Source organism: Dasypus novemcinctus, chromosome 27 (genome assembly GCF_030445035.2).
Source record: "Dasypus novemcinctus isolate mDasNov1 chromosome 27, mDasNov1.1.hap2, whole genome shotgun sequence".
Lineage (NCBI taxonomy): Eukaryota > Metazoa > Chordata > Mammalia > Cingulata > Dasypodidae > Dasypus > Dasypus novemcinctus.
The window spans coordinates 8,921,256-8,946,495 of NC_080699.1; the positions used below are offsets into that span (position 1 = coordinate 8,921,256).

Genomic DNA, 25,240 nt, shown 5'->3' on the forward strand with positions numbered 1-25,240 from the left:
AGATAGATGGAATAGTGTTTAGGGCCTAACTTGCTCATCTGCCCCAATGCCCTGGGAGCCACCCTTTCTCTCGAGGGATAGAGTTCCCTCTATTTGGTGGCATTAGTCCTCCCCAGGATGTGGGTCCACCCCCACTCTCACTACTTGGGATTCTACCCCATGGTGTCACCCACTCTGGCAGAATGAGCATTTAGACATTCCCCAGGAGCCCGTCCTGCATCAGACCCTCCCCTCCGAGCATTCTAAACAGGTAACCCTCTTTATTATATTTTGATATTATTTTCTCGGCATTTTACTCTCCACCACCTCCTAACCCTCTCCTGTGTTCGTATACTACCCCTCCCTCCCCCCACTTTTGGGCAACATTACCCAACCGTCCCTCCCCAGCCACCCTCAAACCCGTAAAGCCCCAACCAAAGGCAACCCCTTGCCCCCATTTTATCTCTTCTTTGTGTTCATACTTACCACCATCTCGTCTTAAGTTCCACCCCTGCAGACATCGGCTCATATCCTTCCTCCACCCTCCGATTTCCTGTAAGCCTATCGTTCAGTCTCTTGCTATCTAGGGCAGCTTGTTTATTTCATATCATTGAGGTCATGTAGTATTTGTCCTTGGAACCCTGTATATTTTAACCCTAACTTCCCATTCCCTATTTTTGATTTAGTATTCTTACAAAAAGAAAAACATTCACCAAGAAGTATTGGCAATGAAAAGGAAAAATTTGAATGAACTTTGTCGAAAAAGCTTAAAATTACACCTCAAGATAAAATACACGTTATAACAATGTCTTTTGAAAATATCTTTTTATTATAAACAATATAAACACTTGGTACTACGTTTTGCAAATATTATATGCTGTGAAACGTGCATAAAAAATCAGAGAGAAAAAAACGCGCACAACCATAACCCCTCGAGGAAATCACAGTCCGGTAAACTGTTCTCTTTATTTTGGATGTCTCTGTTTTAACACACATACTTCCAATTTAAAGATACATTTTATTCAAAAAATACTTTATGTATCCAGGATAAGCTGGACTATTAAAATAATTATCTAGATAAAATAGGATTAAAATATTATTTACTCTTACATAACCAAATGATTTCTTTAAAAAAGGGGGGGCATACTTGTGACCTTGGATTATTTTGATAACAACTTTAATTCTTTCCATCATGTCTATCAAAAGGTCTGAAATATATTAATAAGAGATATCTTGCTTTATCTTCTATAAATACGCAAAGAGCTACTTGTCTTATTTAAGAGTAGCCCTTGAGTCACTCTCAAAAGTGAAAATTAAACAGAATCCAATGGCTAAGTCCACTCTCCTCACCAATAGTCTTTCTTTTATTCCTAGTGCCTTTGCTATTTCCTTGCGTATCTGTGTGGAGAGGGACATGAACATCCAACTATTCTCTTTTTTTTTTTTCTGGAAGGTTCTGGGGATTAAACCCAGGATCTCGAACATGGGAAGCAGGAGCTCAGCCGCTTGAGCTACACCCACTCCCTGTCCAACTATTCTTGGTGCAAGATACAAATAATTTATTTCTTTGGAAAGATATTTGCAATGCTTGGTTTATCTTCTTTCATGTATGACTACCATATGTTCCAAAACATTTCTATTTTCATACTATTCTAGTCTTTTAAGTCTAGATGATTTGTTAATTATATAAATATGATTTACTTTTCTGCCTTGAAAAGTTTCCCTATAAATATATTTAAAATTATCTTAACTCATTTTGACAGGCCACAGGTTCCATTTTTGGTGTGGGAAACATCGTCAACTGTCACTTCTGTACAGTACACAAGAATCAGGTGATCCTTAGAGAGACTGAGTTTCATGACTTTAAAATTCTTCAGTGTGGTTCCAGCCACGCATAACCATTTAGGTACTACGTATTCAAAGATAACTTACTGACGCTTGTTCACAGAACTAAGCTTATCCCTGATCCCTGCCCCCCGCCCCCCATGCCCCTGCAAGTATTTTCCCAAATGCTCTCCAGGATTTAAATAAAATTTAAAGGACACTGACTCAACACAACAATAGGGAATTTGTTGGCATGACACGAACAACGCGGTTACTCCAGATGCTGTATTCAAACTGTATGGCTCCACTGAAGAAATAGATATAACCTAGGAGAAAGGACCATAAAAAACACGTCAGAGCTGGAAAAGAACAAGGTTTACTCCAGATAACATCAACTTCCCAAACTTTATGTTTTTAAGTCTTCCTAATACTTGAAGGTATTACTATGGCTTTAAAAAGAAAGATGTCGAAGTCCCAGCTCCCTTAAGCTGTCACCTAGAACTACTTGTCTTGCCATGAGTTGTAGTTTTGATGCTTGAATTTCTGATGTGAATGTATTTTGCTGTAGGTTAGGGATAATTTATCTTTTCATAAAGCAAAAAAATCATTGTATGGTCAGAATAGTTACATGTTTTCACATGCAAAGCATTCCCCACTCCACCTCCAATTTGAATTCTGTCAATACTTTTCACTTCTTAGGTATCTTTAAGCATAATTTAAGGTAGTGTTTAAGTTTTGGCATTCTTTCTTTGGTACAAATAGCAATCATTAAGTAAAATTCTCACTTATTCTAAGCATGTTATTTTCTTTATTGTCTATGTAAGTAATCATACAAAAGTTAATTCCTTAAATGCCATACATTTATTAATGCACGGAAGTCCTGTGTAAAAATTCTTTATATGAGAAAGTGTTTGAGGGGTTACCAAAACCCTCCATTAAGGTCAATGCAATGGAACTGGTACCATTTTTCTCGTAGACAGCATCCACTTTATCACCAATTCCTGGGAAGTCCTCTTCTATTAGTCTGGGGTAGTCTTTATCCATAACATGGTTAATATCATCATATCTATTTAATAAAAAAGAAATCCTATAAATACAGGGAACATAATATGGTACTTCCCAAAACTGACAAGAGTTTGAAGACCGTAAGTCCATTTTAGAAACTTGATTCCTTTTTAAAATTATGAATTATAATACTGAGTATATATTTGATGCTTGGTAAGTGTTTGTTGAGTTACCTCAAGACCATCTTTGCAAAGTTAGTTACAAGTTCATTTCCATTTCACAGATTATGTATCTATTATGAAAGCATGCCACCAAGTGGGCTTAGAGTGAAATAAATATATATTAATTCATTGAATAGTCATCGATTGATCACCCACTATGTGTAAGCAACTTGCTAAGTGCAGTAGTGGATGAGAAAATATATTTCAGTTTTTGTACTTAAGAGTTTTAACGGAGAACAATGGTACTAAGGGAAGAAAAGAGAGTGCAGGTTTCCCAAACGCCAAAGCCCATATGCCTCCCCCTCTGCCACTCCCACCTGCCAGCCCACTCAACACATTCTGAAATAACCTGGGTGAGCAGGCTGCTCTAACATGCTTCTACTACTGATGGGATTATTTTATACCCATGAGGTATGTTCCAGTCATAAAAAGTACTGCACTGTCAGGGAAGCTAAGACACGTGTGGACAAAACTGCTCCACCCAGCCACAGAAGCCAAGCTCGAGAGAGTTACCAGGAAATACGCAGGGAGGACAGGGGAAGGGGGTGGAAAGAGTATATCAGGCGGACTTTACACAGTGAAGAGGGGGAGATGTAGGAAAGCCTTTCTAAGCAAAGGTAGTTGCATAAAGGAAGGTTTAGGTGCCGTAAAAGCACAACGTATTTGAGATATCCATCTTGGCTGAACCCCGGACTTCAAATAGGGGTGTAGAGACTGGAACGACAGTTTGGCAGTGATTTTTAGTCATGAGTGTCATTTTCAGAAATAAAGGCGTCAAAAGGCAAAGATGCAAGGAGAGCCACCCCCCCCCCCGCCCCCATGAAAAAAGCGCAGCCCGCCACGAATGGCGCAGCACACACAGAGAGCTGACGCAGCAAGATGACGCAACAAAAGGAGATGCAGTTTCCCAGCGCCGCGGGATAACGCAAGCAGATGCAGAAGAACACACAGCAAATGGACCCAGAGAGCAGACAACGGAGGGGCAAGGGAGAGAAATAAACAAAATAACTAGGTGATATTCCCACCCCCAAATATTTCCAGGCATCTGGGCTCCTACGTGTTGCCGATGGCAATACTGCCTTCACCTGGACATTTGTTTTGAATATTCCATTTGCCTTCAGAACGGGGTGGACATCCCAAACTGAGGTCCTAATGAGGATATTGCCACGTGCAAATTGGGAAATGACAAGGAGAATCCAGGAGAAAAGACTAGAAGGAATGAATATGCCAAAGTAAAAGAGATGGTTTTACCATGGCTGAAACACATCAAATGGCTCAAAACAAGAGAGTGGTTGAGAAGAGGTGAGCATGTGTGTGTGTGTGTGTGTGTGTGTGTGTGTATGAGAGTGAGTGTTTAAGAGGATTCAAGAGTTGTAAATACCTGTCTGGGCTCCTGATGGAGCTGACATGAACAGAAATGAATACCTGGTTTGACATTTAAAAATAATGCATGCGATAATACTTTCTGGCAGTGAGTTTTACCACGACACAACATGAGTCAATAAATATGGCTGCCATACCTCCACACCTGGTTTCCTGAGAAGAAGAGAGTTCTGCCTGTTTCCTCAAAATGGACAGCTGCACTGATCTTTTTAACCTCTTTCGGAAATCCCAGTTCAGATATTTTTTTGGGATAGCCTTCTAGAATGTCATAGCCATTAAGAGCCCAAAATTTTCTGCCTAGAATAAGAGAAAGGATAGTTTTATTATGACTTACATATGTAGACACTTTAACAAAGAAAGACTTATTTACACAATTAAAAATAAAACATGCTTAAAACAGAAATATGAGCATTCTCCCAACAGTTTAAATCTCTTTAAAATCCTAATTTCCTAGTTTGAGTACATTGAGTACAGTTAGCCAAATATCATAATTAATTTGGCAATTTATTTTCTCTGAGTATTAGTTTGGAGCTGGATGGTAAAATACACGAAAATTTCTGTGTAAATAAACAGCACAGTAAGACTGGTACATCAGCTTGAAACTCAAGTTTTATACCAGCAGCAAATGCATTTCTTTTCTGCAAGGTAACTTCATTGTAGCATTAATCATAATAATCAAATAATGGAAACAACTTAACATCAATAGAATGTTAAGTAGTCATCATAAATCATAATCATGAAGATGAGGTAGCAATTTGGAAAATCATCCATAAATTTAGGTTAAGGGAACAAGTCGAATACAAAAATGTATCTACACTACAAATATAATTATGTTTTGTCTTTTTTAAAAAACCCTGTATTAGCTCTGGTGCAGGACTAGAAAAGAAAGTGGGAGAATAAAATGAACTAATTTTTCAGAAGGGTTGACTCAAGGGTAAATATCTTATTCAAATTTTCCAAATGTACATTGTTAGGATGTTTGTTCAGACACTACTTTTTAAGAGGAAATAAGAGAAACAAACTGTTGTAGTTAACATGAACCAAAGAGTGAATGTGATATGTAGGAATGTAAACCTTTGGGGGGCATTTGGTAGAATGGTTTCGGTTGCTTTCTGGTTTCTATCTGTTATCCTTCATTCTTAATTCCGTTATATTTTCAGTAGCGGTCATGTTACTAAGCCTGCGACGGCCCTGGGGTCACCCCCGCCTGCTCTGGAGTGAGGGCCTCGCCTGCGGAAGTCTTACCTCTAAAGATGAAGATGAGGTCACGAGAGGGATGCTCATATGCAGCGTCAATGTGGTTGGGAAGTTCTGGCCAAAACGATTTTGTTAAAAACAGCTCCACGTCAACTTGCTGAGGGTGCAGGCGCCAGAAGAATCTAATGTGACAGTGAAAACACAGAATTTACTGGAAGTAAAAATAAAGTGGGATATTTCTATGCCTCCAGTCACCTGTCTCCACATCACTGCAGAGAAAGGTAGACCTACTCATTCCCTATCCCCCGTGAAGTGGGAGACAGGTCCACTTCCCTTGAAGGGCCAGTTACAAGCGGTTGCTGTCCTGACGTCAGCCTAAGGTATTGAGGTTTCAAGTCTCACACAGCCTTGGTCTTTTGTGGGTTGGGACCATGCCTTGTTCAGTTTTTGCGCACCCGAACAAGACAACTCGCTAAGGGCGGTAGTGAGTACCATGCGCCACCTGCTTGTGGGGCTCTGGAAGGAAACTGCGAGTGGCATGGAGTAGGTCTTCCCTGACCTCATGGCCTGGGGAAACTGGCCCATGAGAGGACACCTGCAGGGCAATGCCACTGGAACAGTAACCGAAGGGATGGGAATGTTATTGGGTCACGGCTGAGAGCAAGTAATTGAAGGAACGAATGGACGAACGAATGAGTAAGCATATTAGAACAATGCAGGAATTAAAAATTAATGTCACATCTTTCATTATCTGCAGGTTTAGGTTTATGAAAGCATCTCCTCTCCCATTCCATATGTATCTAGAACCAACGTCTTTCCATACCAAAGGGAATTCATGTGGACATTATGAGTAATGGTCTACTGATACGGTAACTACTTTCAATACTTGTCTGTCTCTTACATAATTTAGATTTCTAGATTTACTTGGTTATCTTTATTTCCTTCTTTTTTTCATTAAAGGAGTTAATAGGTTTACAGAAAAATACTGCATAAATACTTGATCTCTTTTTTTAAAGAAAGACTACAACCAAAGATGTTAAAATAAATGCACAAGACCATGATCATCCACTGAAAAGTAAAACTTTCCTCCATCATTCATGCCTGATCTAAACCTCGGAAATGAGCTGCCCCAGGCCCGCTATCTTCGCCGTCAGCCTCACCGGTGGCAGTCTGCAGACACGGCCTCGCAAGCGTGTTTAACATGCAAGGTTCATGAAAGGATCCGGGGGTACCTGTCTTTGAAGATCATCATTTCTCCGCGGAGGGTGGTGATGGCGTCAAGGGATAAGGAGGGATCACATTTGTCGGGAGTTTTGGGGTGCTTGGGGTTGGGGTCCTCATCTCCTGCACCTGCGGCCAAGAAACGAACCAAGGAAGTTCCTGAGGTGAATGATCCTGCTGCACAGTCAACACTGAGTCAAAAACTAAGAAGGGTTCACCTTCGGGGACGCGCCCTGGGAGCACGGCAAGCTGGCCCACCTGACGGGGAGAAGGCGCCGGTGCCTTGGAGGGAGCACAGCAAGTCCAGAGGCCCCGACTCCACCAACGTGCGACTCCTGGTCACCCTCTTCCTCCCTCCCTCCAGGATGATTAAGGCCCTGCGGGTTGGACATCCCCTCCTCCTTTCATCCTTCGAGACCCCTTGAGCTTCATTGTAACTACAAACTTAGGTTTCTGTTGTTGTTTTTTAAGAGAGGCACCAGGGATTGAACCCAGGACCTCATACTGGGAAGCAGGCGCTCAACCAACTGAGCTATACCCACTTCCCCGATTTAGTTTTTTTGAGGCTGATGACAGCAACGGGGGACATTAAGGAACGTCCCCACTGTCTGCATGACCTACTGAGACACTGCCCTGGAGAAGCACATTCACCTGGGCCATTTCTGAAGGACGTGGATCCTGCGGGAGCCCTCACTCTGCTCCTCGCCTGCCCCTGCTACCAGCGCCGGCACCTGCCGACCGCTCTCAGCTTGCACAGTGGCCAGCCAGGCCTGCAGCAGCTCTGATGTGACTTGCCACGGGTGTGTAAGGTTTCCACCAGCTCACGTGAGCGCAGGGGCGTGCAGTGCACAATTCTATGCTGCTTTTTCTCTATCTGGTTCATATTAGTTTTATCTTCAGTCACTCAACCACAACATCATAGAAATACCAAGCATGGCAAAATAAAAGGGCAAATTCCCTTTGCCATCTTCAAGTTCATGCAGCCCCTACGTGAGCTGCTAGAGTAGATTTACATCTAAAGGGAGAAAGAATGGCTTGGGGTGGCATGAGTGTGTTTTCTGAGCTACATGCTCCAGTGGGCCTCACACGGGTGAACTTGGCATTGCAGCTGTAACTCTATTCCTGGCGGATACTGTCGCTTGTTGGGTAGTGATTTAATTACTTTGTAAATATTTTAGAAAATTTGGAAGGAGAAAAGGAAGTTCTGGTCACTGTAAATGCTAATTAAAAACCACCACAGGCCACTTAAGCCATTTTTACTGTGTCCAATTGGAGTGGTTGGAAGATAGCCAGAATTTATAAAAGCTGGTTAATCTCTCCCTTTTACCTCAGCTGTGTGACTATATGAACACTCTTAAAACTCTCTAAGGATTGGTTTCTTCATCATTTAGATGAGGAATAAAATATTTTCCTTTCTCAGAAGTGTTTTGAGGGCATCATATGTACCTTACAATGTATAATAGACAAATGCAAGAAATTATATTCTGCAAAAACCTTGGAGAACAGAATATTTTCTACTTGAGTAGATTGACTTGGAAAGAAAAAAAATGGGTGTTGTCCCAGCTTTTAGGGGCAAACCAGGACAGCAGTGTTGACAATAGCAAATTCATGCATAACTTAGAAAGTCAGCAGATGCATCTTTGATGCTTTTGAAAGAACAGATTAGGAATTACCATAGAGGAACTGGATCCCTTGCACGTCATCATCGGGAAGCATGAAGTGGCTCTTGCCAGTGTAGGTGTAGATGGGAAACATGAGCGCTCCGGGGTCCCGGGAGTGGTCGAGGCCCAAGGAGTGGCCAAACTCATGGGCAGCTACGAGAAACAAGTTGTAGCCTGGGAGGAAACAGAGAACCAATGAGAAAACAGCGTCTTCCACTGACCGGTTCCTGAAAAATATTGTTTTCTTTATCATTATCACTTTGGGACGTCACTCTTTCTCTTTCTTGACTACCTTGCTCTTTTTTTTTTTTTAATTAACGTTTAGTTGCTTGAAGGGAAGATTCAAAGCCGTGATTTAAATCCTGGTAAATTTAGTGTTCTCTTTGGTTGCAGCTGCCTACACAATTAGAATATCAGCAGAGTGCTCTTAAATACTTAATAACCCGCAAGGATTTACTGTGAAGACAATAATCCTGATTTGTTTTTTGTCTCCGGGTCAGGTGAGGAGAGTGGACAGTGATGCCCCTAAACAAGGAGTGGGAAAGCCACAGAGGGGGTACAATTGCTAGGATGCTGCCTAGAGCATCAGCCAAGCAGGAGGCAGCCTCCCCAGGGATGATGCCAAGGAAGGAGGAGGCACCAAATAAGGCCCATGGGAATCCACTTGGGAACACAGTTCATCCAGAACAGCTCTAGACTCTGGTTCCAGAGAAACAGAAACTCTGGACATGACTGGTCAACTTTGCTCTATTACTGAAGACCACTGTATTACTGCATTTTCCTTGTTTCCTCTAGTCATTCTTTCTGCCAAGTTTTGAACCCCCTTATAAGGGTATTTTAACTTAGAAAAAAATACAATAAAAGATTAAAAGAATAAGACAATAGCAATTGTTATTCTGCTTACAACACACCAAAGCTATAACCAGTGGCTTCAATTTTGCCTTGCATAACTTTTGTGCTCATAGCTGGTGTATTAAAAAAATGTATAACCAATTTACTAACTTGTACAGATAATGAGGGCAATGCTAACATGATCTGAGTGAAAAATAATTCAATTTTGAAATGTCTAACAATGGACCCTCTTCTTGGCCTTCAGCTGAAAAAAAAATAATACAAATTTATTTGTGGGTGTTTTCATTCATTTAAACTAAATATTTCAAACCCAAAATTTATGCAGGAATCTAAAACTGAGGCTTACTGTGACTCCATCTTACGATATCAGATGCTATACCTTCTTCCTAAAACCATCCTTACTGTGAAGCATTCAGAACATAAATATGTAAGCTTCTCACCTCTCCCTCTATAGACAGAATCAACTCAAGACTTGAGGCATTGATCATTTATTCAGTTTTGCTCTTTGGAAAAATAATTCTTTTTATTTAAATTAATTATAAAAATCAACTGTCTATGAAGACTACCTGTAACTATCACACCTAAGGTCTCATTATAGCTCCAAAGTTAAGTTCTATTTTAGCAACCTATTTGGATCTTCTTCCTAAATCAACATTCCTAATTCTTTTGAGCCTTGAAGATTCAACTACTAATTGTGTTCATTAAATACTCGATCTCATTCTGCTCTTATAAATACAACCTTCATCGGGTCTGTTTCATACTGCTTGGAGTCAGACACCATCTAGATTTCTTAGACTGCCATTTATAAAATGAATAATAGAGACAAGTCTGAAATATTTAACTCACATACTAGAGGTCAGAAGTTGACATAATTTATGTCATTATTATTTCTACCAAGGAAAAAACTATTTCAGCCCCCTCACACCCTACTCATCTATGGCCTACAGATCCTATCTTAATAGCTTTAAATACAGATTTGTAATAATTAGTATTCCTTCAACATGCCAGAAGATAATCCATAGAAACATCACCTTGGTTGACAGATGAGACATTTTGGTTTTACCTTGAAATTAGTTAAGTAGTCCTCAAGTGACATTGATAAATTTCACATTGGTTTATAGAAATGCCACTTAAAGACACAAATAAGTTATAAGATATAAACTTAATTTTTAAAGAAATTATAACCAAGAACAATTCATTTGTATTCATTCTTAATTTCTTAGCAGAGGGTTCACTGGCTAACCTAATCTAACAATCCATGAGTTGGATTACTACCTTTTTAAAGCTTTATAAGAAATTTTACCTTTGGAACTACTTGTCCAAGTTTCATCATCATCAAAATGGGCATCTCCTCCATAATTTGGCCCAGGAGGGAAAGCATGAGCCAGCAGACCAGAGGGTCCATCAAATGGGTAGAAGTCGCCATGCTCTACAAACAAAAGCAAGAGTTAGGAATTAAATTATACCTGCCAGTGCCTAGCGCAGGTGCCTGGTGGATTTATTGAATGCTGCAAAAAGTAATGAGTGATTGAAAGAAGGAATAAAAAAATGAGACCAATTGAGGATCAAATGTGGATAGAGAGATAGAGAGATTAATGGATAAATGCTTCAAAACTGCTTCTGCTTTATTACCTTTAGTTCCAAAAGAAATCATGATATCAGCAGTGCCATTGTGAAGTCTAGTAAAATTCAGAGGTGTCACATCTGACCAAACTTTGAAGGCTTTTTTGAATGCCTTCTCAACTTCAGAATGAGTCAAATCTGGGGTATAATTCACAATCCTGTTTAGTAGAAAGAGTTTCAATTAAATTTTTCGAAGGTGAAAGTTATATTCCATTCTTGGAATACTGTGTTTTTTTAAAACTCAAAATGCAGTGTCTTTTTTAAAAGTTGTACTAGAGATCCACTGTTTCGAAGAATCGACTATTTATGATGCCATACAGATAAATGACCAGTTTAATCAAACGTTTGTTATCTCCAAATATCTGACCATTTGGTATCTTAAATTTAAAATATTCAGATGTTTAATAGAACTTATTGTGTAACCTAACATTGGTATAGCCAAATACATGAAAGAGCTTTCTAAAGTTCCTGGAGTGAGACTCTCCAACATTAACACCGTTGAATAGACACTCCTAATGTACTACATTTGCAAAGTTTCTCAAGCCTGCTCGTCTACACTGATTTCATTTCTAAAAGAAAAACTTTGAGAGTCCCAATGAAAATTACTGCTGGGTTAACTTAACAACAAAAGATGTGATGAGACATTCTCCTCAACAGTATTACAGTTAAGCCTGGACTTAACTACCAGTTAAATAGCTAAGGTCTCCTTACATATTAGATAGTTAAACTATGAATTAGAGACAATACTATTTTAAAAACTAGTACACAGTAAAGAAGCCTGTGCTTTACCTGTAGGTTAAATCCAGTTTAGACCATTTGAGAGTCCGAGGGAAAACATTGTATTCCCCGACGTCAGGGACCCCGCATCTTGGTTTTCTCATGACATCTAAGGTGTCATCGTCAAGCTTGCCAGTCACCTTCAAGCCGAAAAAAGACTGCATCTGTCGGAGCCTGTCACCCATGGAGCTCGCTGCGGCTTTCTTAAGGATTCCAGCGGGATTCAGAGGATTGTAATAGGATTTCAAGTAGCGCTAGAAAAGACACCAAAATCACCTGCTTTTAAACGAGAAGGGCATTTAGGGAATGTGCCACATCATTGGGATCCGCAAGACCTTGTACCTCTGCAAACTGGAGGTCTTCCTCAGACAAGTTGTCCGAATCGTCCTCATTGGGCAGGGGCAGGGACCAGCACCGAGTCCAGCTCAGGGAGAGCAGGGCGGCCAGGACACCGGGATGCATCTCGATGGTTGTGCCCGGGGGCTGCTGCCTCTCCCTGGACCAATAGCTCGGCTTTTATAGGCCTCGATAGTGAGTCATCACTATGGATACGCTTCAACTTCCTACTCGGCTGGAGGTAAACATGCTTACGTGGTGACTTTTTTTTTCTCCCAAGGAGTGTTGGTTTGTGGTAGACCTTGTGGGAAACATAAAATGAGGGCATCGCCAGTTTCATCAGTTTCAAAAAAAACCCAATCTGGCAAAATAAGTGGCCTCAGCATATTTATGGATCCTGTGGGAAGCAGCAGAGAATAAGAAAATTTTCGCTTCACTTGGCACATTTTTTCCCCCTGTAGGGAAAAAGCTACTTTTATTTCTTCCAGTAATAAGAACATCAGTATGGAGTACTTGCTCCCATAAAGAGAAACCTAGTTCTGCTAAAAACTTCCAGGATGTTTATTAACTGGATGCTTTCTGTCTAAAGCAACCATAGAAGGAAATAGTGTGTCTGTCTGAGGGCCATGGAATTGGACTAGAACCAAGCTTGGTGGCTCTGAGGCACTACAGCACATCCACAGGATTGAGTTCCTAGGTCGGAAGTAAACAGAACTGTTTTGACCTTTGAACTAATAGGAAGTCCTGCGCAAATTCCCTGTGGGTTCGGGATGAAGTAGAAGAATTCTATAGGAATCCAAAATCTCCAATGGCTAACACATTCAGAGAAGCCAATATATGCTGGGCTTAAAAGGCATTTCTTCAGTTAATCCTTACTACAGCCCTAAAGGAGATACTTTTATAAGACCTTTTCCATTTTATAGATGAATATTCATAGAGAACATAAAACTTAAGGTCATATATTTTTAAAAAATAGCAGAACCACGACTTGAACGTAGGCCCGTTGACTCAACATTCCATATTCTTACCCACCATCCAACATGGCCACTATCCCACGCCATCCTCAGAGAGTTTCTCAAAAACAGAGCTGCTTGGTCTCACACCTCTGGGAATGCCCAGGAAAACAAGGATTCTAGGTAGACACATTCCAATTCCAAGTTTCTCAATTTTTATTTTTATGTTCGAACAATAGAAGTACCCTTGGTCCAAGAACTCAGGAAAATAGTCCAAGGGGTTTCTACTCTATTATTCCTTTTAGAACTTCATACCTCTAATGCCATGAAATCAGAATGTTGTCTTTGGCTCCCTGCAGCTATAAATGGGTAGAGCAATATTATAGGCCACGATCTTCAGGTGTATTGGACTTTTTATAAAAAAATGACGTACAATACAAATGATGGAAGTGATTAAGAGTCTGAAAGAAAATTAAGTACAATTAGCCTGTTTGATTTTTTTGGGGGGGATCAGGAACATATCAAGATAAAGAGGAGTTTAATAGAGATTTAGGATGGAAGGAGAGGGGGTATCCCAACATGTGGGTAAGATGTTATAATATAGATTACTGAGTACCAAAAACAAAACAAAACAAAACAGAAAAGACTATGAAATGTAAGCAGTCATTTGAGAGAAATTTATTATACTTTTATCCAAAGTAACAACTATGCCCATAATACATATCATTTACCATGAATTCAAGATTACGTTTAGGCTCAATCAACAATGCAGAGCAATAATTTATGTAAGCCTCTTCCACAGATAATATTTAATTTTGAAATTAAGTGAAAAATTATCCAGAAGTTTGATTCAACTACGTATGTTTATAGGAAATTAGTTCATTGAGAAGCATTTTTTCTTCTACAGTCACTTTTATTGATACATATTCATAAAGCATACAATTCATCCAAAGTGAACAACCAGTGGTATTTGGTATAATCATGTAGTTGTGCATGCATCACTACAATCATTATTAGAGCATTTTCATTATCTCAATAATAACAATAAACAAAAACAAATATACAAGCAAGAAAATTCTTCACTTCTCAATCTCTCTGGAAATGCATTTCTTTTTTACAAATAAATCTTGATTATCTTTTATTTATTTATTTATTTTCAGGAGGTACCAGGGATTGATCTGGGAACTCATACATGGGAGGCAGGTGCTCAACCATTGAACTATATCCGCTCCCCTTGATCATCTTTTAAAATCTCAGATAATAAACAAGAAGTCCTTGAAGAAGCTTAAAAATAAATATCACTTTACTCAGTGTTTGAACGAGGAGGGGCAAGAGTCAAATAGGCTAACTGTACTTATAGATTTTCATATAGTTATAGAAAAGTTACCATTTTAGAAGTGGTCTTTTAAATGATCAAATCAAAGAATATGGTTGAGTATCAACCATGCAGGACATGGTGCTAGTTGCTCTGGGGACAGAAAAAAGGATGAGACGTGAACCTCTTCCTTAGGACAATTAAAAATACTTTAATGAGAAATGAAAATAAATACCACTGCTTTTTTCAACTTTAAAAGCCATGCTTATCAAAGAGCCCTAGTATTTTATTTGTTTCTCATTCCATTTAAGGACATAGACAGTGCGAAAGGAAAAAACAGAATAGTCATTCAGAACATGTGCCTACATAGTCTGTAATTTTCTTAGTAAGGATAAATAAAAATTCCATGGAAGAGTAAAACAGACATTGGTTCCTTAAGCAAATAATCCGACTGCTGATCTCTCGGCTGATCACGGTGACCAGGGCGTGCCCGACATCCTAATGTGCTGGCAAACTGCTTGTCAACACAAGTCCTTGTCTCAGGCTGTTAACTGTGAAAATGAAAACCTGGCCTTCTGGTTTCCACTGGTAAGATGGTTTGTGGTTTCAGATGTCACCTTTAACACAATGGGGCTGAGGTGGTTTTAAATGATTCTGACAAGTCTATTGAATCATGGGAAAAATGAAAACCTGTAGAATGAGCCAACAGAACTGTTGGGACTGAATTAGGAATGTGTGTCTCCTGCTGATTCAGACATAGGCAATACGGGGCTTTTGAAAACACGTGTCATCGTCAGTTCCTAAGTTCACAACATCACCCAAGTGAGAAGCAACACGCTCGTGAAGAGCCGTTTAGAAAAGGACGGGGAGGTCCCAGGTTAGACGTGGCACAAACAGTGGACCCTTCGAGTTGGGCTGGAATAATTAAAATTCTGGAAATCAAAGAACCTTTAAATCTGGATTTGGGCTTCATGTAGAGTTGAGGCAGGTTAGCACAGGAATTGAGGGAAGGCGGCTGGTGGAACGAGCCACGAGCATCACAGCTGAGAGCCTGACTGGAAACCCCTGACCGGAGGCCGCTGTTTGAGCCGTAGCCCTTATACCTGAAAAGCCCACCAAGACCCTGGCCACTGGCTGAGACCCTGACCACTGAGTCTAGTTTGAAACTCCTGGACTCTAAAGAAGCCCCGATAACTCCGAACAGAAAGGCACCCCCACTGGCCCCCTGAGAGCTAACCAATCAGGACAGCAAATAGCTGAGACCCCTCCTCAGTGTGGGAGGAGGAGAGGCCTTGAAAAGGCCTGCCCTGGGGGGCCCACACACGGTTTCACCCTGCAGCACTCCCAGACTCAAATCTAGAGCATGTACTCTTGCTTTTTCTCCATTCTCAATAAACTCTTTACTTGCTTGCCTACCCTATGGCATGTCCTTAAATCCTTTTATGCGAGGAATCTTCATTATTAATGTTGTCAAGGACCCTCAGTATTACCTTTATTGTTCTAAAACATCCGTGATTATAATTTGTACGATTGAACAAAACAATGATTTTGTAAACACTCTGTAATGGCGGTTGTTGTAGCTTCTCTTTCTTTGTCTATACCTCTATGAAACTGTCCTTACATGCTCTTAAGAAAAAGGAGAACTAAACTTCAGTTTAATCACTTAATCATGTTTACACAGTGGACTAAAGCGTAAGAATGCCCCACCTCGCCTATTTAAAATAAATCGTGGCATAATCCACAGTCTGGTACACAGCCCAGAGGGATTCATTTCAGTGCTGAAGGTATGGCCCCATGCGGTCAGGGCAGGCCTTAATCCTATTGCTGGAGTCCTTTATAAGCAGAATGAAATTCAGACAGAGAGGAAAAAGGCATGGAAGCAAGAAGCTAAAATTCAAGGGCACCGGGAAAAGAAGAGAGAGACCAGGAGAGGCCACCTGGGCAGTGCCACATGACGGAGGAGCCAAGGATCAAAGATCGCTGGCAGGCAGCCCTACAATTCACTGGCAGACAGCCCCACAATTCCAGCCTTCCAGAAGAAAGTGCTACCTTGAGGACACCTTGATTTGGACTTCCTCTTAACCTCAAAACCATGAGCTAATAAATTACCATTGTTTAAACCAAGCCATTGCATGGTATTTGCTTGAGCAGCCAAGGAAACTAAAACAAGGAGGGAGAACTCCCTGACTCATTCTATGAGGCCAACATGACCCTCAAACCAAAGCCAGATAAAGATATTATACAACAAGAAGCCATGGCTAGGCTCGGATCCATCTCATCCTCCTGCCACTGAGGATGAGGGCCCCAAGTAAGCCTTTTAAATAAATGCTCATTACTCGACAAGAAAAAAAAAAGATACAAGAAAAGAAAATTACAGACCAATATCCCTTATGAATATAGATGCAAAAATTCTCAATAAAATACCAGCAAACCAAATCCAACATCATATAAAAAGAATTATACAACATGATCAAGTGGGATTTATCCCTGATATGCAAGGTTGTTTCAACACAAGGAAATTAATGAACATAACACACCATATTAACAGAATGAAGGAAAAAAATACATAATCATCTCAATTGATGCAGAAAAGGCATTTGATAAAATCTGGCACCCTTCCTGAGAATGACACTTAGAAAACTAGGAACAGAAAGAAACATCATCATGTGATAAAGGGCATATATGAGAAACCCACCACTAACATTATATTCAATGGTGAAAGACCAAAAACTTCCCAAGATTAGGAACAAGACAAGGATGCCCACTATCACCACTGTTATTCAACATTATACTACAAGTTCTAGGTAGAGCAATTAGGCAAAAGAAAAAAATGAAAGGTTTCCAAATTGGCAAGGAAGATGTGAAACTTTCCCTATTTACAAATGACTTGGTCCTACATACAGAAAACCTGAAAAGTCCACAAGAAACCTACCAGAACTAATAAATGAAACGTGGCAGGGTACAAGATAAATAAATAAAAATCAGTAATATTTCTACTATGCTAGTAAAGAGCAATTGGAAGAAGAAATCAAGAAAACAATATTCATTTACAATAACAACTAAAGAACTCAAATATCTAGGAATAAACTTAACCAAAGACGTAAAGGACTTATACACAGAAAACTACAAAACATTGCTAAAAGAAATCAAAGACCTAAATAAATAAGACATTCCATGTTCATGGATTGGAAGACTAAATATTGTTAAGATGCCAATTCCATCCAAAACAATTTACAGATTCAATGTTATACTAATCAAAATTCCAATAGCCTTCTTTGCAGAAATCAAAAAGCTGATCATCAAATTTGTATGGAAGAGTAAGGAGCCCCAAATAGCCAAAGCCATCTTGAGAAAAAAGAATGAAATGGGGGACTCAAGTGTTCCAGTTTTACAACTTATTACAAAGCCACAGTAATCAAAAGAACATGATAAAAGCACAAGGACAAACTTGGTGACCAATGGAATTGAATTGAGAGCTCATAATCAACCCTCATATTTATAGCCAAATGATTTTTGACAAGGGAGTAAAGACCACTCATTTGGGAAAGAACAGTCTTTTCAATAAATGGTGCTAGGAAAACTGTCCATATGCAAAAGAACAATGGTGGATCCTTTTCTCACAATATTACAAAAACCAACTCAAAATACATCAATAAACCTAAGAATAAGAACCAGAAACATAAAACTCCTAAAAGAAAACACAGGGAAGCATCTTCAGTACCTTATGCTAAACAATGGTTTATTAGATTTTATGCTAAAAGCATGAGCAACAAAAGAAAGTATCAAAATTTAAAACTTTTGTGCACCAAAAGGCTCTTTCATGAAAGTAAAAAAACAGCCTATGCAATAGGAGAAAATATTTGGAACTCACACACCTGATAAGGTTAAAATGTCCAGAATGTTATAAGAAATCCTACAACTCAATAACAAAATGGGCAAAAGACTCAAATAGAATTTTCCCCAAAGAAGATATTCAAATGGTCAAAAAAACAACAAAAACACATGAAAAGATGGTCAACATCATTAGCCACTAGGGTAATGCAAGTTAAAACCATGAGATACCATTTCACACGCCCTAGAATGGCTACTATTTAAAAAAAAGAAAACAACAAGAGTTGGAGAGGATGTCGAGAAATAGGCACACTCATTCACTGCTGGCGGGAATGTAAGACGATGTATCTACTGTTGAAGACAGTTTGACAATTCCTCAGAAATTTAAGTATAGAATTAGCATAGGATGCACATACCCAATAGAACTGGAAGTCGGGACTCAAACAGATATTTGCATACCAATGTTCATGGCATCACGCACAATTGCCAAAAGCTGGAAGCAAGCCAGGTGTCCATCAGCTGATGACTGCATCAGCAGCATGCATTCCTCTTCAACTACGGAAAGGAATGACGCCCTGATGCCTCCGTCAGCATAGACGAACCTGGAAGACATCATGCTGAGTGAACTAAACCACCCACAGAAGGCCAAATATTGTATGATCTCACTGACACAAATAATTAGAATAAGCAAGCACAGAGGCAGAAACTAGATACAGGGCGCCAGGGGCCGGGGCGAGTAGGGAACAGGGAGTGAAGGCTTAAATTGTACAGAATTACTATTTGGGTTGATGGAAAAGGTTTGGTAATGGATGGTGGTGACTGTAGCACAACCTTGTGAATGTAATTAACAGCACCAAAATAAACTTAAATGTGGTTAAAAGAGGAAATTTTAGGTTGTACATATGTTTTCAGAATAAAAAATCATAGGCCTGTACAACACAGTGAATCCTATTGTAAACCATGAACTATAGCTAATAGTACAATGACAGAAATGTTTTTCATGAGTTGGAACAAGTATACCATACCAATGCAGGGTGGTACATGGGAATTTCTTTATTTTATGCATGGTTTTTCTGTAAGCCTACAACTTCTCTAATTTGAAAAAAAAAACTCATTCTATAGCTCCATAAATTGTTATTAATTATGCCATTCACTAAATTGTACTAAATGTTACAAACAAGGCTGTTACATTCACTCCCCATTCCTTCATTGACTCATTAATTCGGCATTGGGTACTGCTCTTGTTTCTGGGGATAAAGCCGTAACCAAGGCAGACAAAAATCCCTTCTCCTGAAGAGCGGAGGCTCTAGCGTGGGGCAGGACGAGCTCCTCTTTTATTCCACCTACCACCGCTGGGTTGTGGCTCTCCTCTGGAGCACTGTCTCCCCCGCCCCCCTCCCCATTGTTTCTGAACTATAACCTTGTCTGTCTCAACTTCCCTAGAGCCCCGTCAACCGTGACACACAGTAAAGGAGGCCTTGCTCTTCTTGAGAATGTGTAATCCCTGAAGGATGCCAAGCCCCCAGGCCGGAAGCGCCCTGCGTCTCATGATGCAACTCCAGCCAGGGCAGCTGACCTGGAGGCGGCGTCTGGGCTGAAGACCCTCTCCGCAGTCAGGGACCCTGCGCCGGGCACTGACCCATGGGAACAGGCCTGCGACGGCGGCCGAGGACCCTTGCTTTCTGACAGGGGTCACTGGGACCGGTCGCCTCTGAACAAGAATGGGGGCTCATTCAGGGGGTCTTGGTAAGCCGTGCAGTCTGGATGGGAAGATCAGACTGAGAGGAATGGATAAGCGAGGACTTTTCTTCGGGGAACTGGAGACTCATGCCAGAAAAATCTAATTTTAACAAAGCAAGATCACATCATTAGATCATATCAGTCCAAGATGAGACACCACCCCAAAGCCCTGCCACAGGGAGAAATAAATTTAATTCTCTACAGTCTCTTGAAATGCGCATAAAAATGCCATAGGAAAAGAATGTTGACAGTAGTAAGGGGAGGGGCCTGTTGGGGTTTAGGCTTGACAATGGGGCCTGGTTAACAGTCAATGAATAATATAGACCTGGGTTCCCTTACGGTTAGAGTGGCATTCATTCATTCACCCAGTGAATATGTATTAAGAGCCAAGCGAATGCCTGTAACTGTTCCAGGCACTAGGGATACCACAGAGAGTAAAACACGTCGAAATCCTGGTCCTCGGCGGGGGAGCCAATGCCTAACCGGGGCAGGCTTTCTTTTCAGGGTGATGGGGAAATTCTGGTAATGGATAGTGGTGAAAGTTGCACAACATTGTGAATGTGGTTAATGCCACTGAAGGGTATGCTAGGAAGTGGTTGAGGTGAGAAAGTTTGTGTTGCATAAATGTTTTCACAATTTAAGGAAAAAGAGCAACTAATGAGACAATGATAATTAAATGCAATACATGATCCTGGACTGGATATAATAACAGAGGTGAAAATGACCAAAAGCACATTATTGGAATATATGGGGGGGGAAATGGAGTTGTGTTTTGTTGCTATCATTTGTTTTGTTTTGTTTTGAAGTATTGGGGACTGGGGATTGAACCCAGGACCTCATATGCGGGAAGCTGGCTCTCAACCACTGAGCCACATGGGCTCCCCTGAGTTGGTTTTTTGTTTGTTTGCTTGTTGTTTGTTTGGTTTTGTTTTGTTTTTAGGAGCCACTTGGGGCCTCCCATGTGGGAGGCAGGCACTCAACCACTTGCGCCACATCTGCTCCCCAAATGGAGTTTTATATCAATGTTAAGGTTTTTGAACTTGATAACTGTTCTAAAGGCAGTTACATAAGCAAATACCCTTGTTTTTAAGAAACGGTCATGGAAGAGTTATTTGTTCAAGGAGCATGATGTATACAACCTACTCTCAAATGTTTAGAAAATAGAGATAGGTGGATGGTGGATAGGTGGATAAACAGATAGATGGATGGTGGATGATGGATAGATGGATAGGTAAATAGGTTGATACAGCAAGAGTGGCAGAATGTTAAAATTGGTGGATCTGGGTCCCCGGGGTGTATGTTGGCGTTCTCTGCATGGGTTTGTATTATCTTTGTAATTGTTCCGTAAGTTTGAAATTATTTAAAGTAGATAAGGGAAAAAAATCCTGGTGCTCATGGAGCTATCATTCTAGTAGTGAGATATAAATAGTAATCTGAGAAATGCACACGGTTTTCCCAAGGAGTAAAATAGAGCAGGGAAGTGAGCTAGGGCGCAGCTGTGGGGAGGGCAGGTTGAGGTTGCGATGTGTATAAGGTGGCCAGGGAAACAGGGAAAGCCTCCCCAGGAAAGTGGCGCTTGAGGAAAGAGCTAAGGGGAGTGCGGCGCGGGGAGGGGCGGTGGGCGCGCAGCCACGTGGTGGAGCAGGATCGCAGGGCAGCGAGCGGGAGCTGCTAGGCCAGGCCCTGCGCTTAGACTCCAGGAAGCAGACAGTGAGGGGGGGGGGGCTCGAGCAGAGTGAGAAGGTAACAAATCGCAAATATACGAAAGGGGTCAGTCCGCGTACCTAACCTCAAAGCTTCTGAGGCCTAAGTGACAACCACTGAAGGGCACTTTGCACAGTGCCTGGCCTGTAGTGAGCCCCTGGTGTATTTCATTAGTTCACAGTAACTAGTCTGCATAGAAAGCACCCAGCGACGGGTCACTGTTGTTACAGACACTGGTCGAGGCCCAACGGATGAGGGGTGAGCAGGACCGACAAACCGCGCACATTCCGGCAGGAGGAGAAATCAGACTTCGAGAAAAGGTGATTTTGGATAGTGACAAATGCTAAGACTATCAAGTCAATAATGCAATAGAATGATTGAGCTCGTCTGTGGGGATGGACCCTTTCAATTAGATGGTATAAAGTGCCTGGCACATTGTAAAAGCTCAACAGATGTAATAGAATTAGCTATTATTATTGCTTATACTATTATCTGAAGCATGTGGCAAATAGTAAATGTTTAATGTATGGAAGCTACAAAGATGAAATTCTGAACCGATAATAATGCAATTGTTCCAGTATTTATTTGGGCATTATGAAAACAATGCTGCGTCTAAAGCAAGAGACACACATGAGGGAAATTAAAATCAGAGGCTTCAGGCAGTTTTAAAGAATCTAGCAACCTTTACATAAAATTATAAACAGGCCATTTATAGTCCTTTTTTCCGACAAAGCCTTTTGGCAAAACTTCACATCAGTATTAGTCTGTCTTTGATACACACACACACACACACACATTGGCCTACTCCACAACATTTGCCCAAATTAGGGAAGTTTCTACAGCAAGCCTTTCTTTTTTTTTTCTTTTTTTTTTAATTTTTTAATTTTTAATTTATTTCTCTCCCCTTTCCCCTCCTCCTCCAGTTGTCTGCTCTCTGTGTCCATTCGTTGTGAGTTCTTCTGTGACCACTTCTGTCCTTATCAGTGGCACCGAGACTGTGTTTCTTTTTGTTGTGTCATCTTGCTGTGTCAGCTCTCCATGTGGGTGGCGCCATTCCTGGGCAGGCTGCACTTTCTTTCGCGCTAGGCCGCTCTCCTTGCGGGGCACACTCCTTGCGCGTGGGGCTCCCCTACATGGGGGACACCCCTGCATGGCAGGGCACTCCCTGCGCGCATCAGCACTGTGCATGGGCCAGCTCCACGCGGGTCAAGGAGGCCCAGGGTTTGAACTGCAGACCTCCCATGTGGTAGACGGATGCCCTAACCACTGGGCCAAGTCCGCTTCCCCAGCAAGCCTTTCTAACGCTGACAGGGTTATCATGAGGGATATATTTTCTATGCCAGCTCAGGGTCAACGTGACAGATTCTTTTTCTAATAACAAAAAGTATAGAGGTCGTAGCTAGATATCTAATACCTACATTGCCCAAACTCAGGATAATATTTAGTCAAAATGTCAGTGAAGTGTAGGAATATAATAGAAAGCAGCAAAACGTGAAATAAAGATCATTGTTGTAGATCTGAATATAAGACAGTACATTTTGCTTTTGAATCCCTCTGAATTACTTTCACTGCACTGCAGTTTAAATGTTCAACGACTGGTAAACTAGGTTACACTTTCCTCAGTCCCTGTGGGAAGAAAACTGGGTCAAGCCAAACCCTACTGTGTTACCACACAATCCCTGTGGTGTTAGTTTAACCCCTGAGAACTCAAAATGCATTTTGGTTGATCCTGTTTTGTTGCCTTAATTGCCATTTGGGGATATGAGGTGGGAAACCCAATGCTTTGACCACTGTGTACATAAAGTTCACAAAGCAATTTTCTCCCGAATGGGGATTTCTGTCCCTTCGACTGATGTAGCTACTGGTGGGGGGCTGTGCATCCCTTCCTAGGTAATCTAAGCTGTGTGTCTCTGACGGCGCACGCTGCAGCCCTGCCCTTCGACTCTGGTCCTGGAAAAACAATTAAGCAATGTTGGCTCCACAAACTTTAAATATTCAGGAAGGATGCAAACCAAATGTGTTAAAAGCTTACCTGGAATGTGGGGGATATGTGTTAATTCAAGTTTACCTGAAGGAAATAACCTCTCTAACACTCAGATAGAACATTTAAAGAGACTAAGAAAAAGTCCTTTTGCATATAAGCACCGTTTAACTCCCTACTCTTATATCCTCTGTATAAAAAGGACCCAGAAATTCTATTCGGGGCTTGGGTTTTGGATAAAGAAGCTCCTGAGCCCAGCCCATCATAAATAAATTCGTTGTTTTTTTTTTCTTCCCAAAATTATTACTGAGTCCTGGCCTCTCCATACGCAGTGATTGGACCTCTCGCGTCTGCAACACGACCACTTTTCCACTTTCGTGATTACGCCAATTCTAACGGCTCCCTCCTGAGATAGGGCGATTCCCCTTTACCCCTGGAATCATTTGTCCAGTGTTCATTATTATCAAGGACAGCATCACCTCGGAGCACACCAAGCAATCAGTAAGTTCATAAAGTCTCAGAATGAATTAGCCACTCCCTCCAATTTGATTGTCTTTCAGTAAAACTAAATTTTAGCACAGAAACATTTTGCCAACATTTTGCTGAGTAAGATTTATGGAAACCATGTAAAATATTTGAAAGTCTGTATTAGTAGCCTTTAAATCAATGAGGTTTTACTTTAAAACACATTTGCTAGTAGAGAAACACCTTTCTGATATACTGAAAGCAAAAATTTTTCTTATTCATCTTTATATCTCCAGAGTTTAGACTCAAGCCTAGCGCACATTAAGCACTCAATCAAAATGTGTAGACTAGTTGAACAAATAAATAAAATGAATGACTACAAATAAAGAAGAGACTTGAAGCAATTGTCTATAGATTTCTTAGTGGAACTATTTAATATAATAATTCTTCCCTTTACTTAAATTGGTAATTTAGAATCTCACTTGAGAAAGCATCAGCTCTACTCAATGGACCAATATTTGTTATTTATTTGTGAACTTTCCAAATTTGCAGGAAAATGATTTGTTGTACCAGACTACCACTATTAAGAGACAACAACTGTTTCTAGCTTCTCCTTAAAAATAAATTCTCATTGAAAATTATTATACAAGGGAAAAAATGAAGCATTAGCTTACTATCATATTTTCTAATTTTAAAAAATTTATTTTTGGGGAGCGGAGGTAGTCCAAGTGGTTGGACACCTGCTTGCCACATATGAGGTCCCAGGTTTGATCCCCAGTAACTCCTAAGAATAAACAAACAAAATAACCAATTCTCACTGGGAAGGAGATGAGATCAGTCATTGAGCGACTGCTTCCCATGCACAAGGTCATGGGTTTGTTCTCTCTCTCTCTCTCTCCATATATATATATATATATTTCCCGCCCCCCCCCCCCCAAGATAACTTAAGCCACCTAGAAAAGATTTACTAACTCAGGACTTCAAGTAACAGAGATAAGGATTGGTTTGGTGTGCACAAGAATACGATTTGGGGATTAGATAGACTTTTAGGCCTGAAAAGGACCTCTGAGATCATCGAGCTCAATCTCTTTTTATTACAGATGGAAAGCAGTTTCAAAGACATTGAGAAACTTCCTTAAAACCACATGAATAGAACTGGTGCTGGGGACAGA

At 40.7% G+C, this 25,240-nt stretch overlaps 1 protein-coding gene and 1 long non-coding RNA gene across 2 annotated transcripts; one reads left to right on the top strand and one right to left on the bottom strand.

Moving 5' to 3' along the window:
* Positions 1-787: 787 nt before the first annotated feature.
* On the bottom strand, positions 788-12,212 carry MMP13 (matrix metallopeptidase 13). The gene is made up of 10 exons (XM_023592029.2): positions 12,086-12,212; positions 11,756-11,997; positions 10,976-11,124; positions 10,647-10,772; positions 8,504-8,665; positions 6,842-6,959; positions 5,658-5,791; positions 4,550-4,709; positions 2,766-2,869; positions 788-2,129 (listed from the first exon to the last, which is right to left on the bottom strand). Exons 1-10 carry the CDS (start codon positions 12,203-12,205, stop codon positions 2,029-2,031), a joined length of 1,416 nt encoding a protein of 471 aa, XP_023447797.1. The 5' UTR covers positions 12,206-12,212; the 3' UTR covers positions 788-2,028.
* Positions 5,715-8,522, top strand: LOC131276247 (uncharacterized). Its single transcript, XR_009183745.2, has 3 exons — positions 5,715-5,890; positions 6,367-6,478; positions 6,626-8,522. It is a non-coding gene; the product is annotated as an uncharacterized lncRNA (long non-coding RNA).
* Positions 12,213-25,240: the final 13,028 nt, after the last annotated feature.

What these genes read in the sequence shown, in the direction of transcription:
- MMP13 (XM_023592029.2), bottom strand. Translation starts at nt 12,205, where the DNA reads ATGCATCCCGGTGTCCTGGCCGCCCTGCTCTCCCTGAGCTGGACTCGG. An exon ending in AAGACCTCCAGTTTGCAGAG is followed by an intron (nt 11,998 to 12,085) that starts GTACAAGGTCTT and finishes TGTCTTTTCTAG; the next exon opens with CGCTACTTGAAATCCTATTA. An exon ending in AAACTGGATTTAACCTACAG is followed by an intron (nt 11,125 to 11,755) that starts GTAAAGCACAGG and finishes TCTACTAAACAG; the next exon opens with GATTGTGAATTATACCCCAG.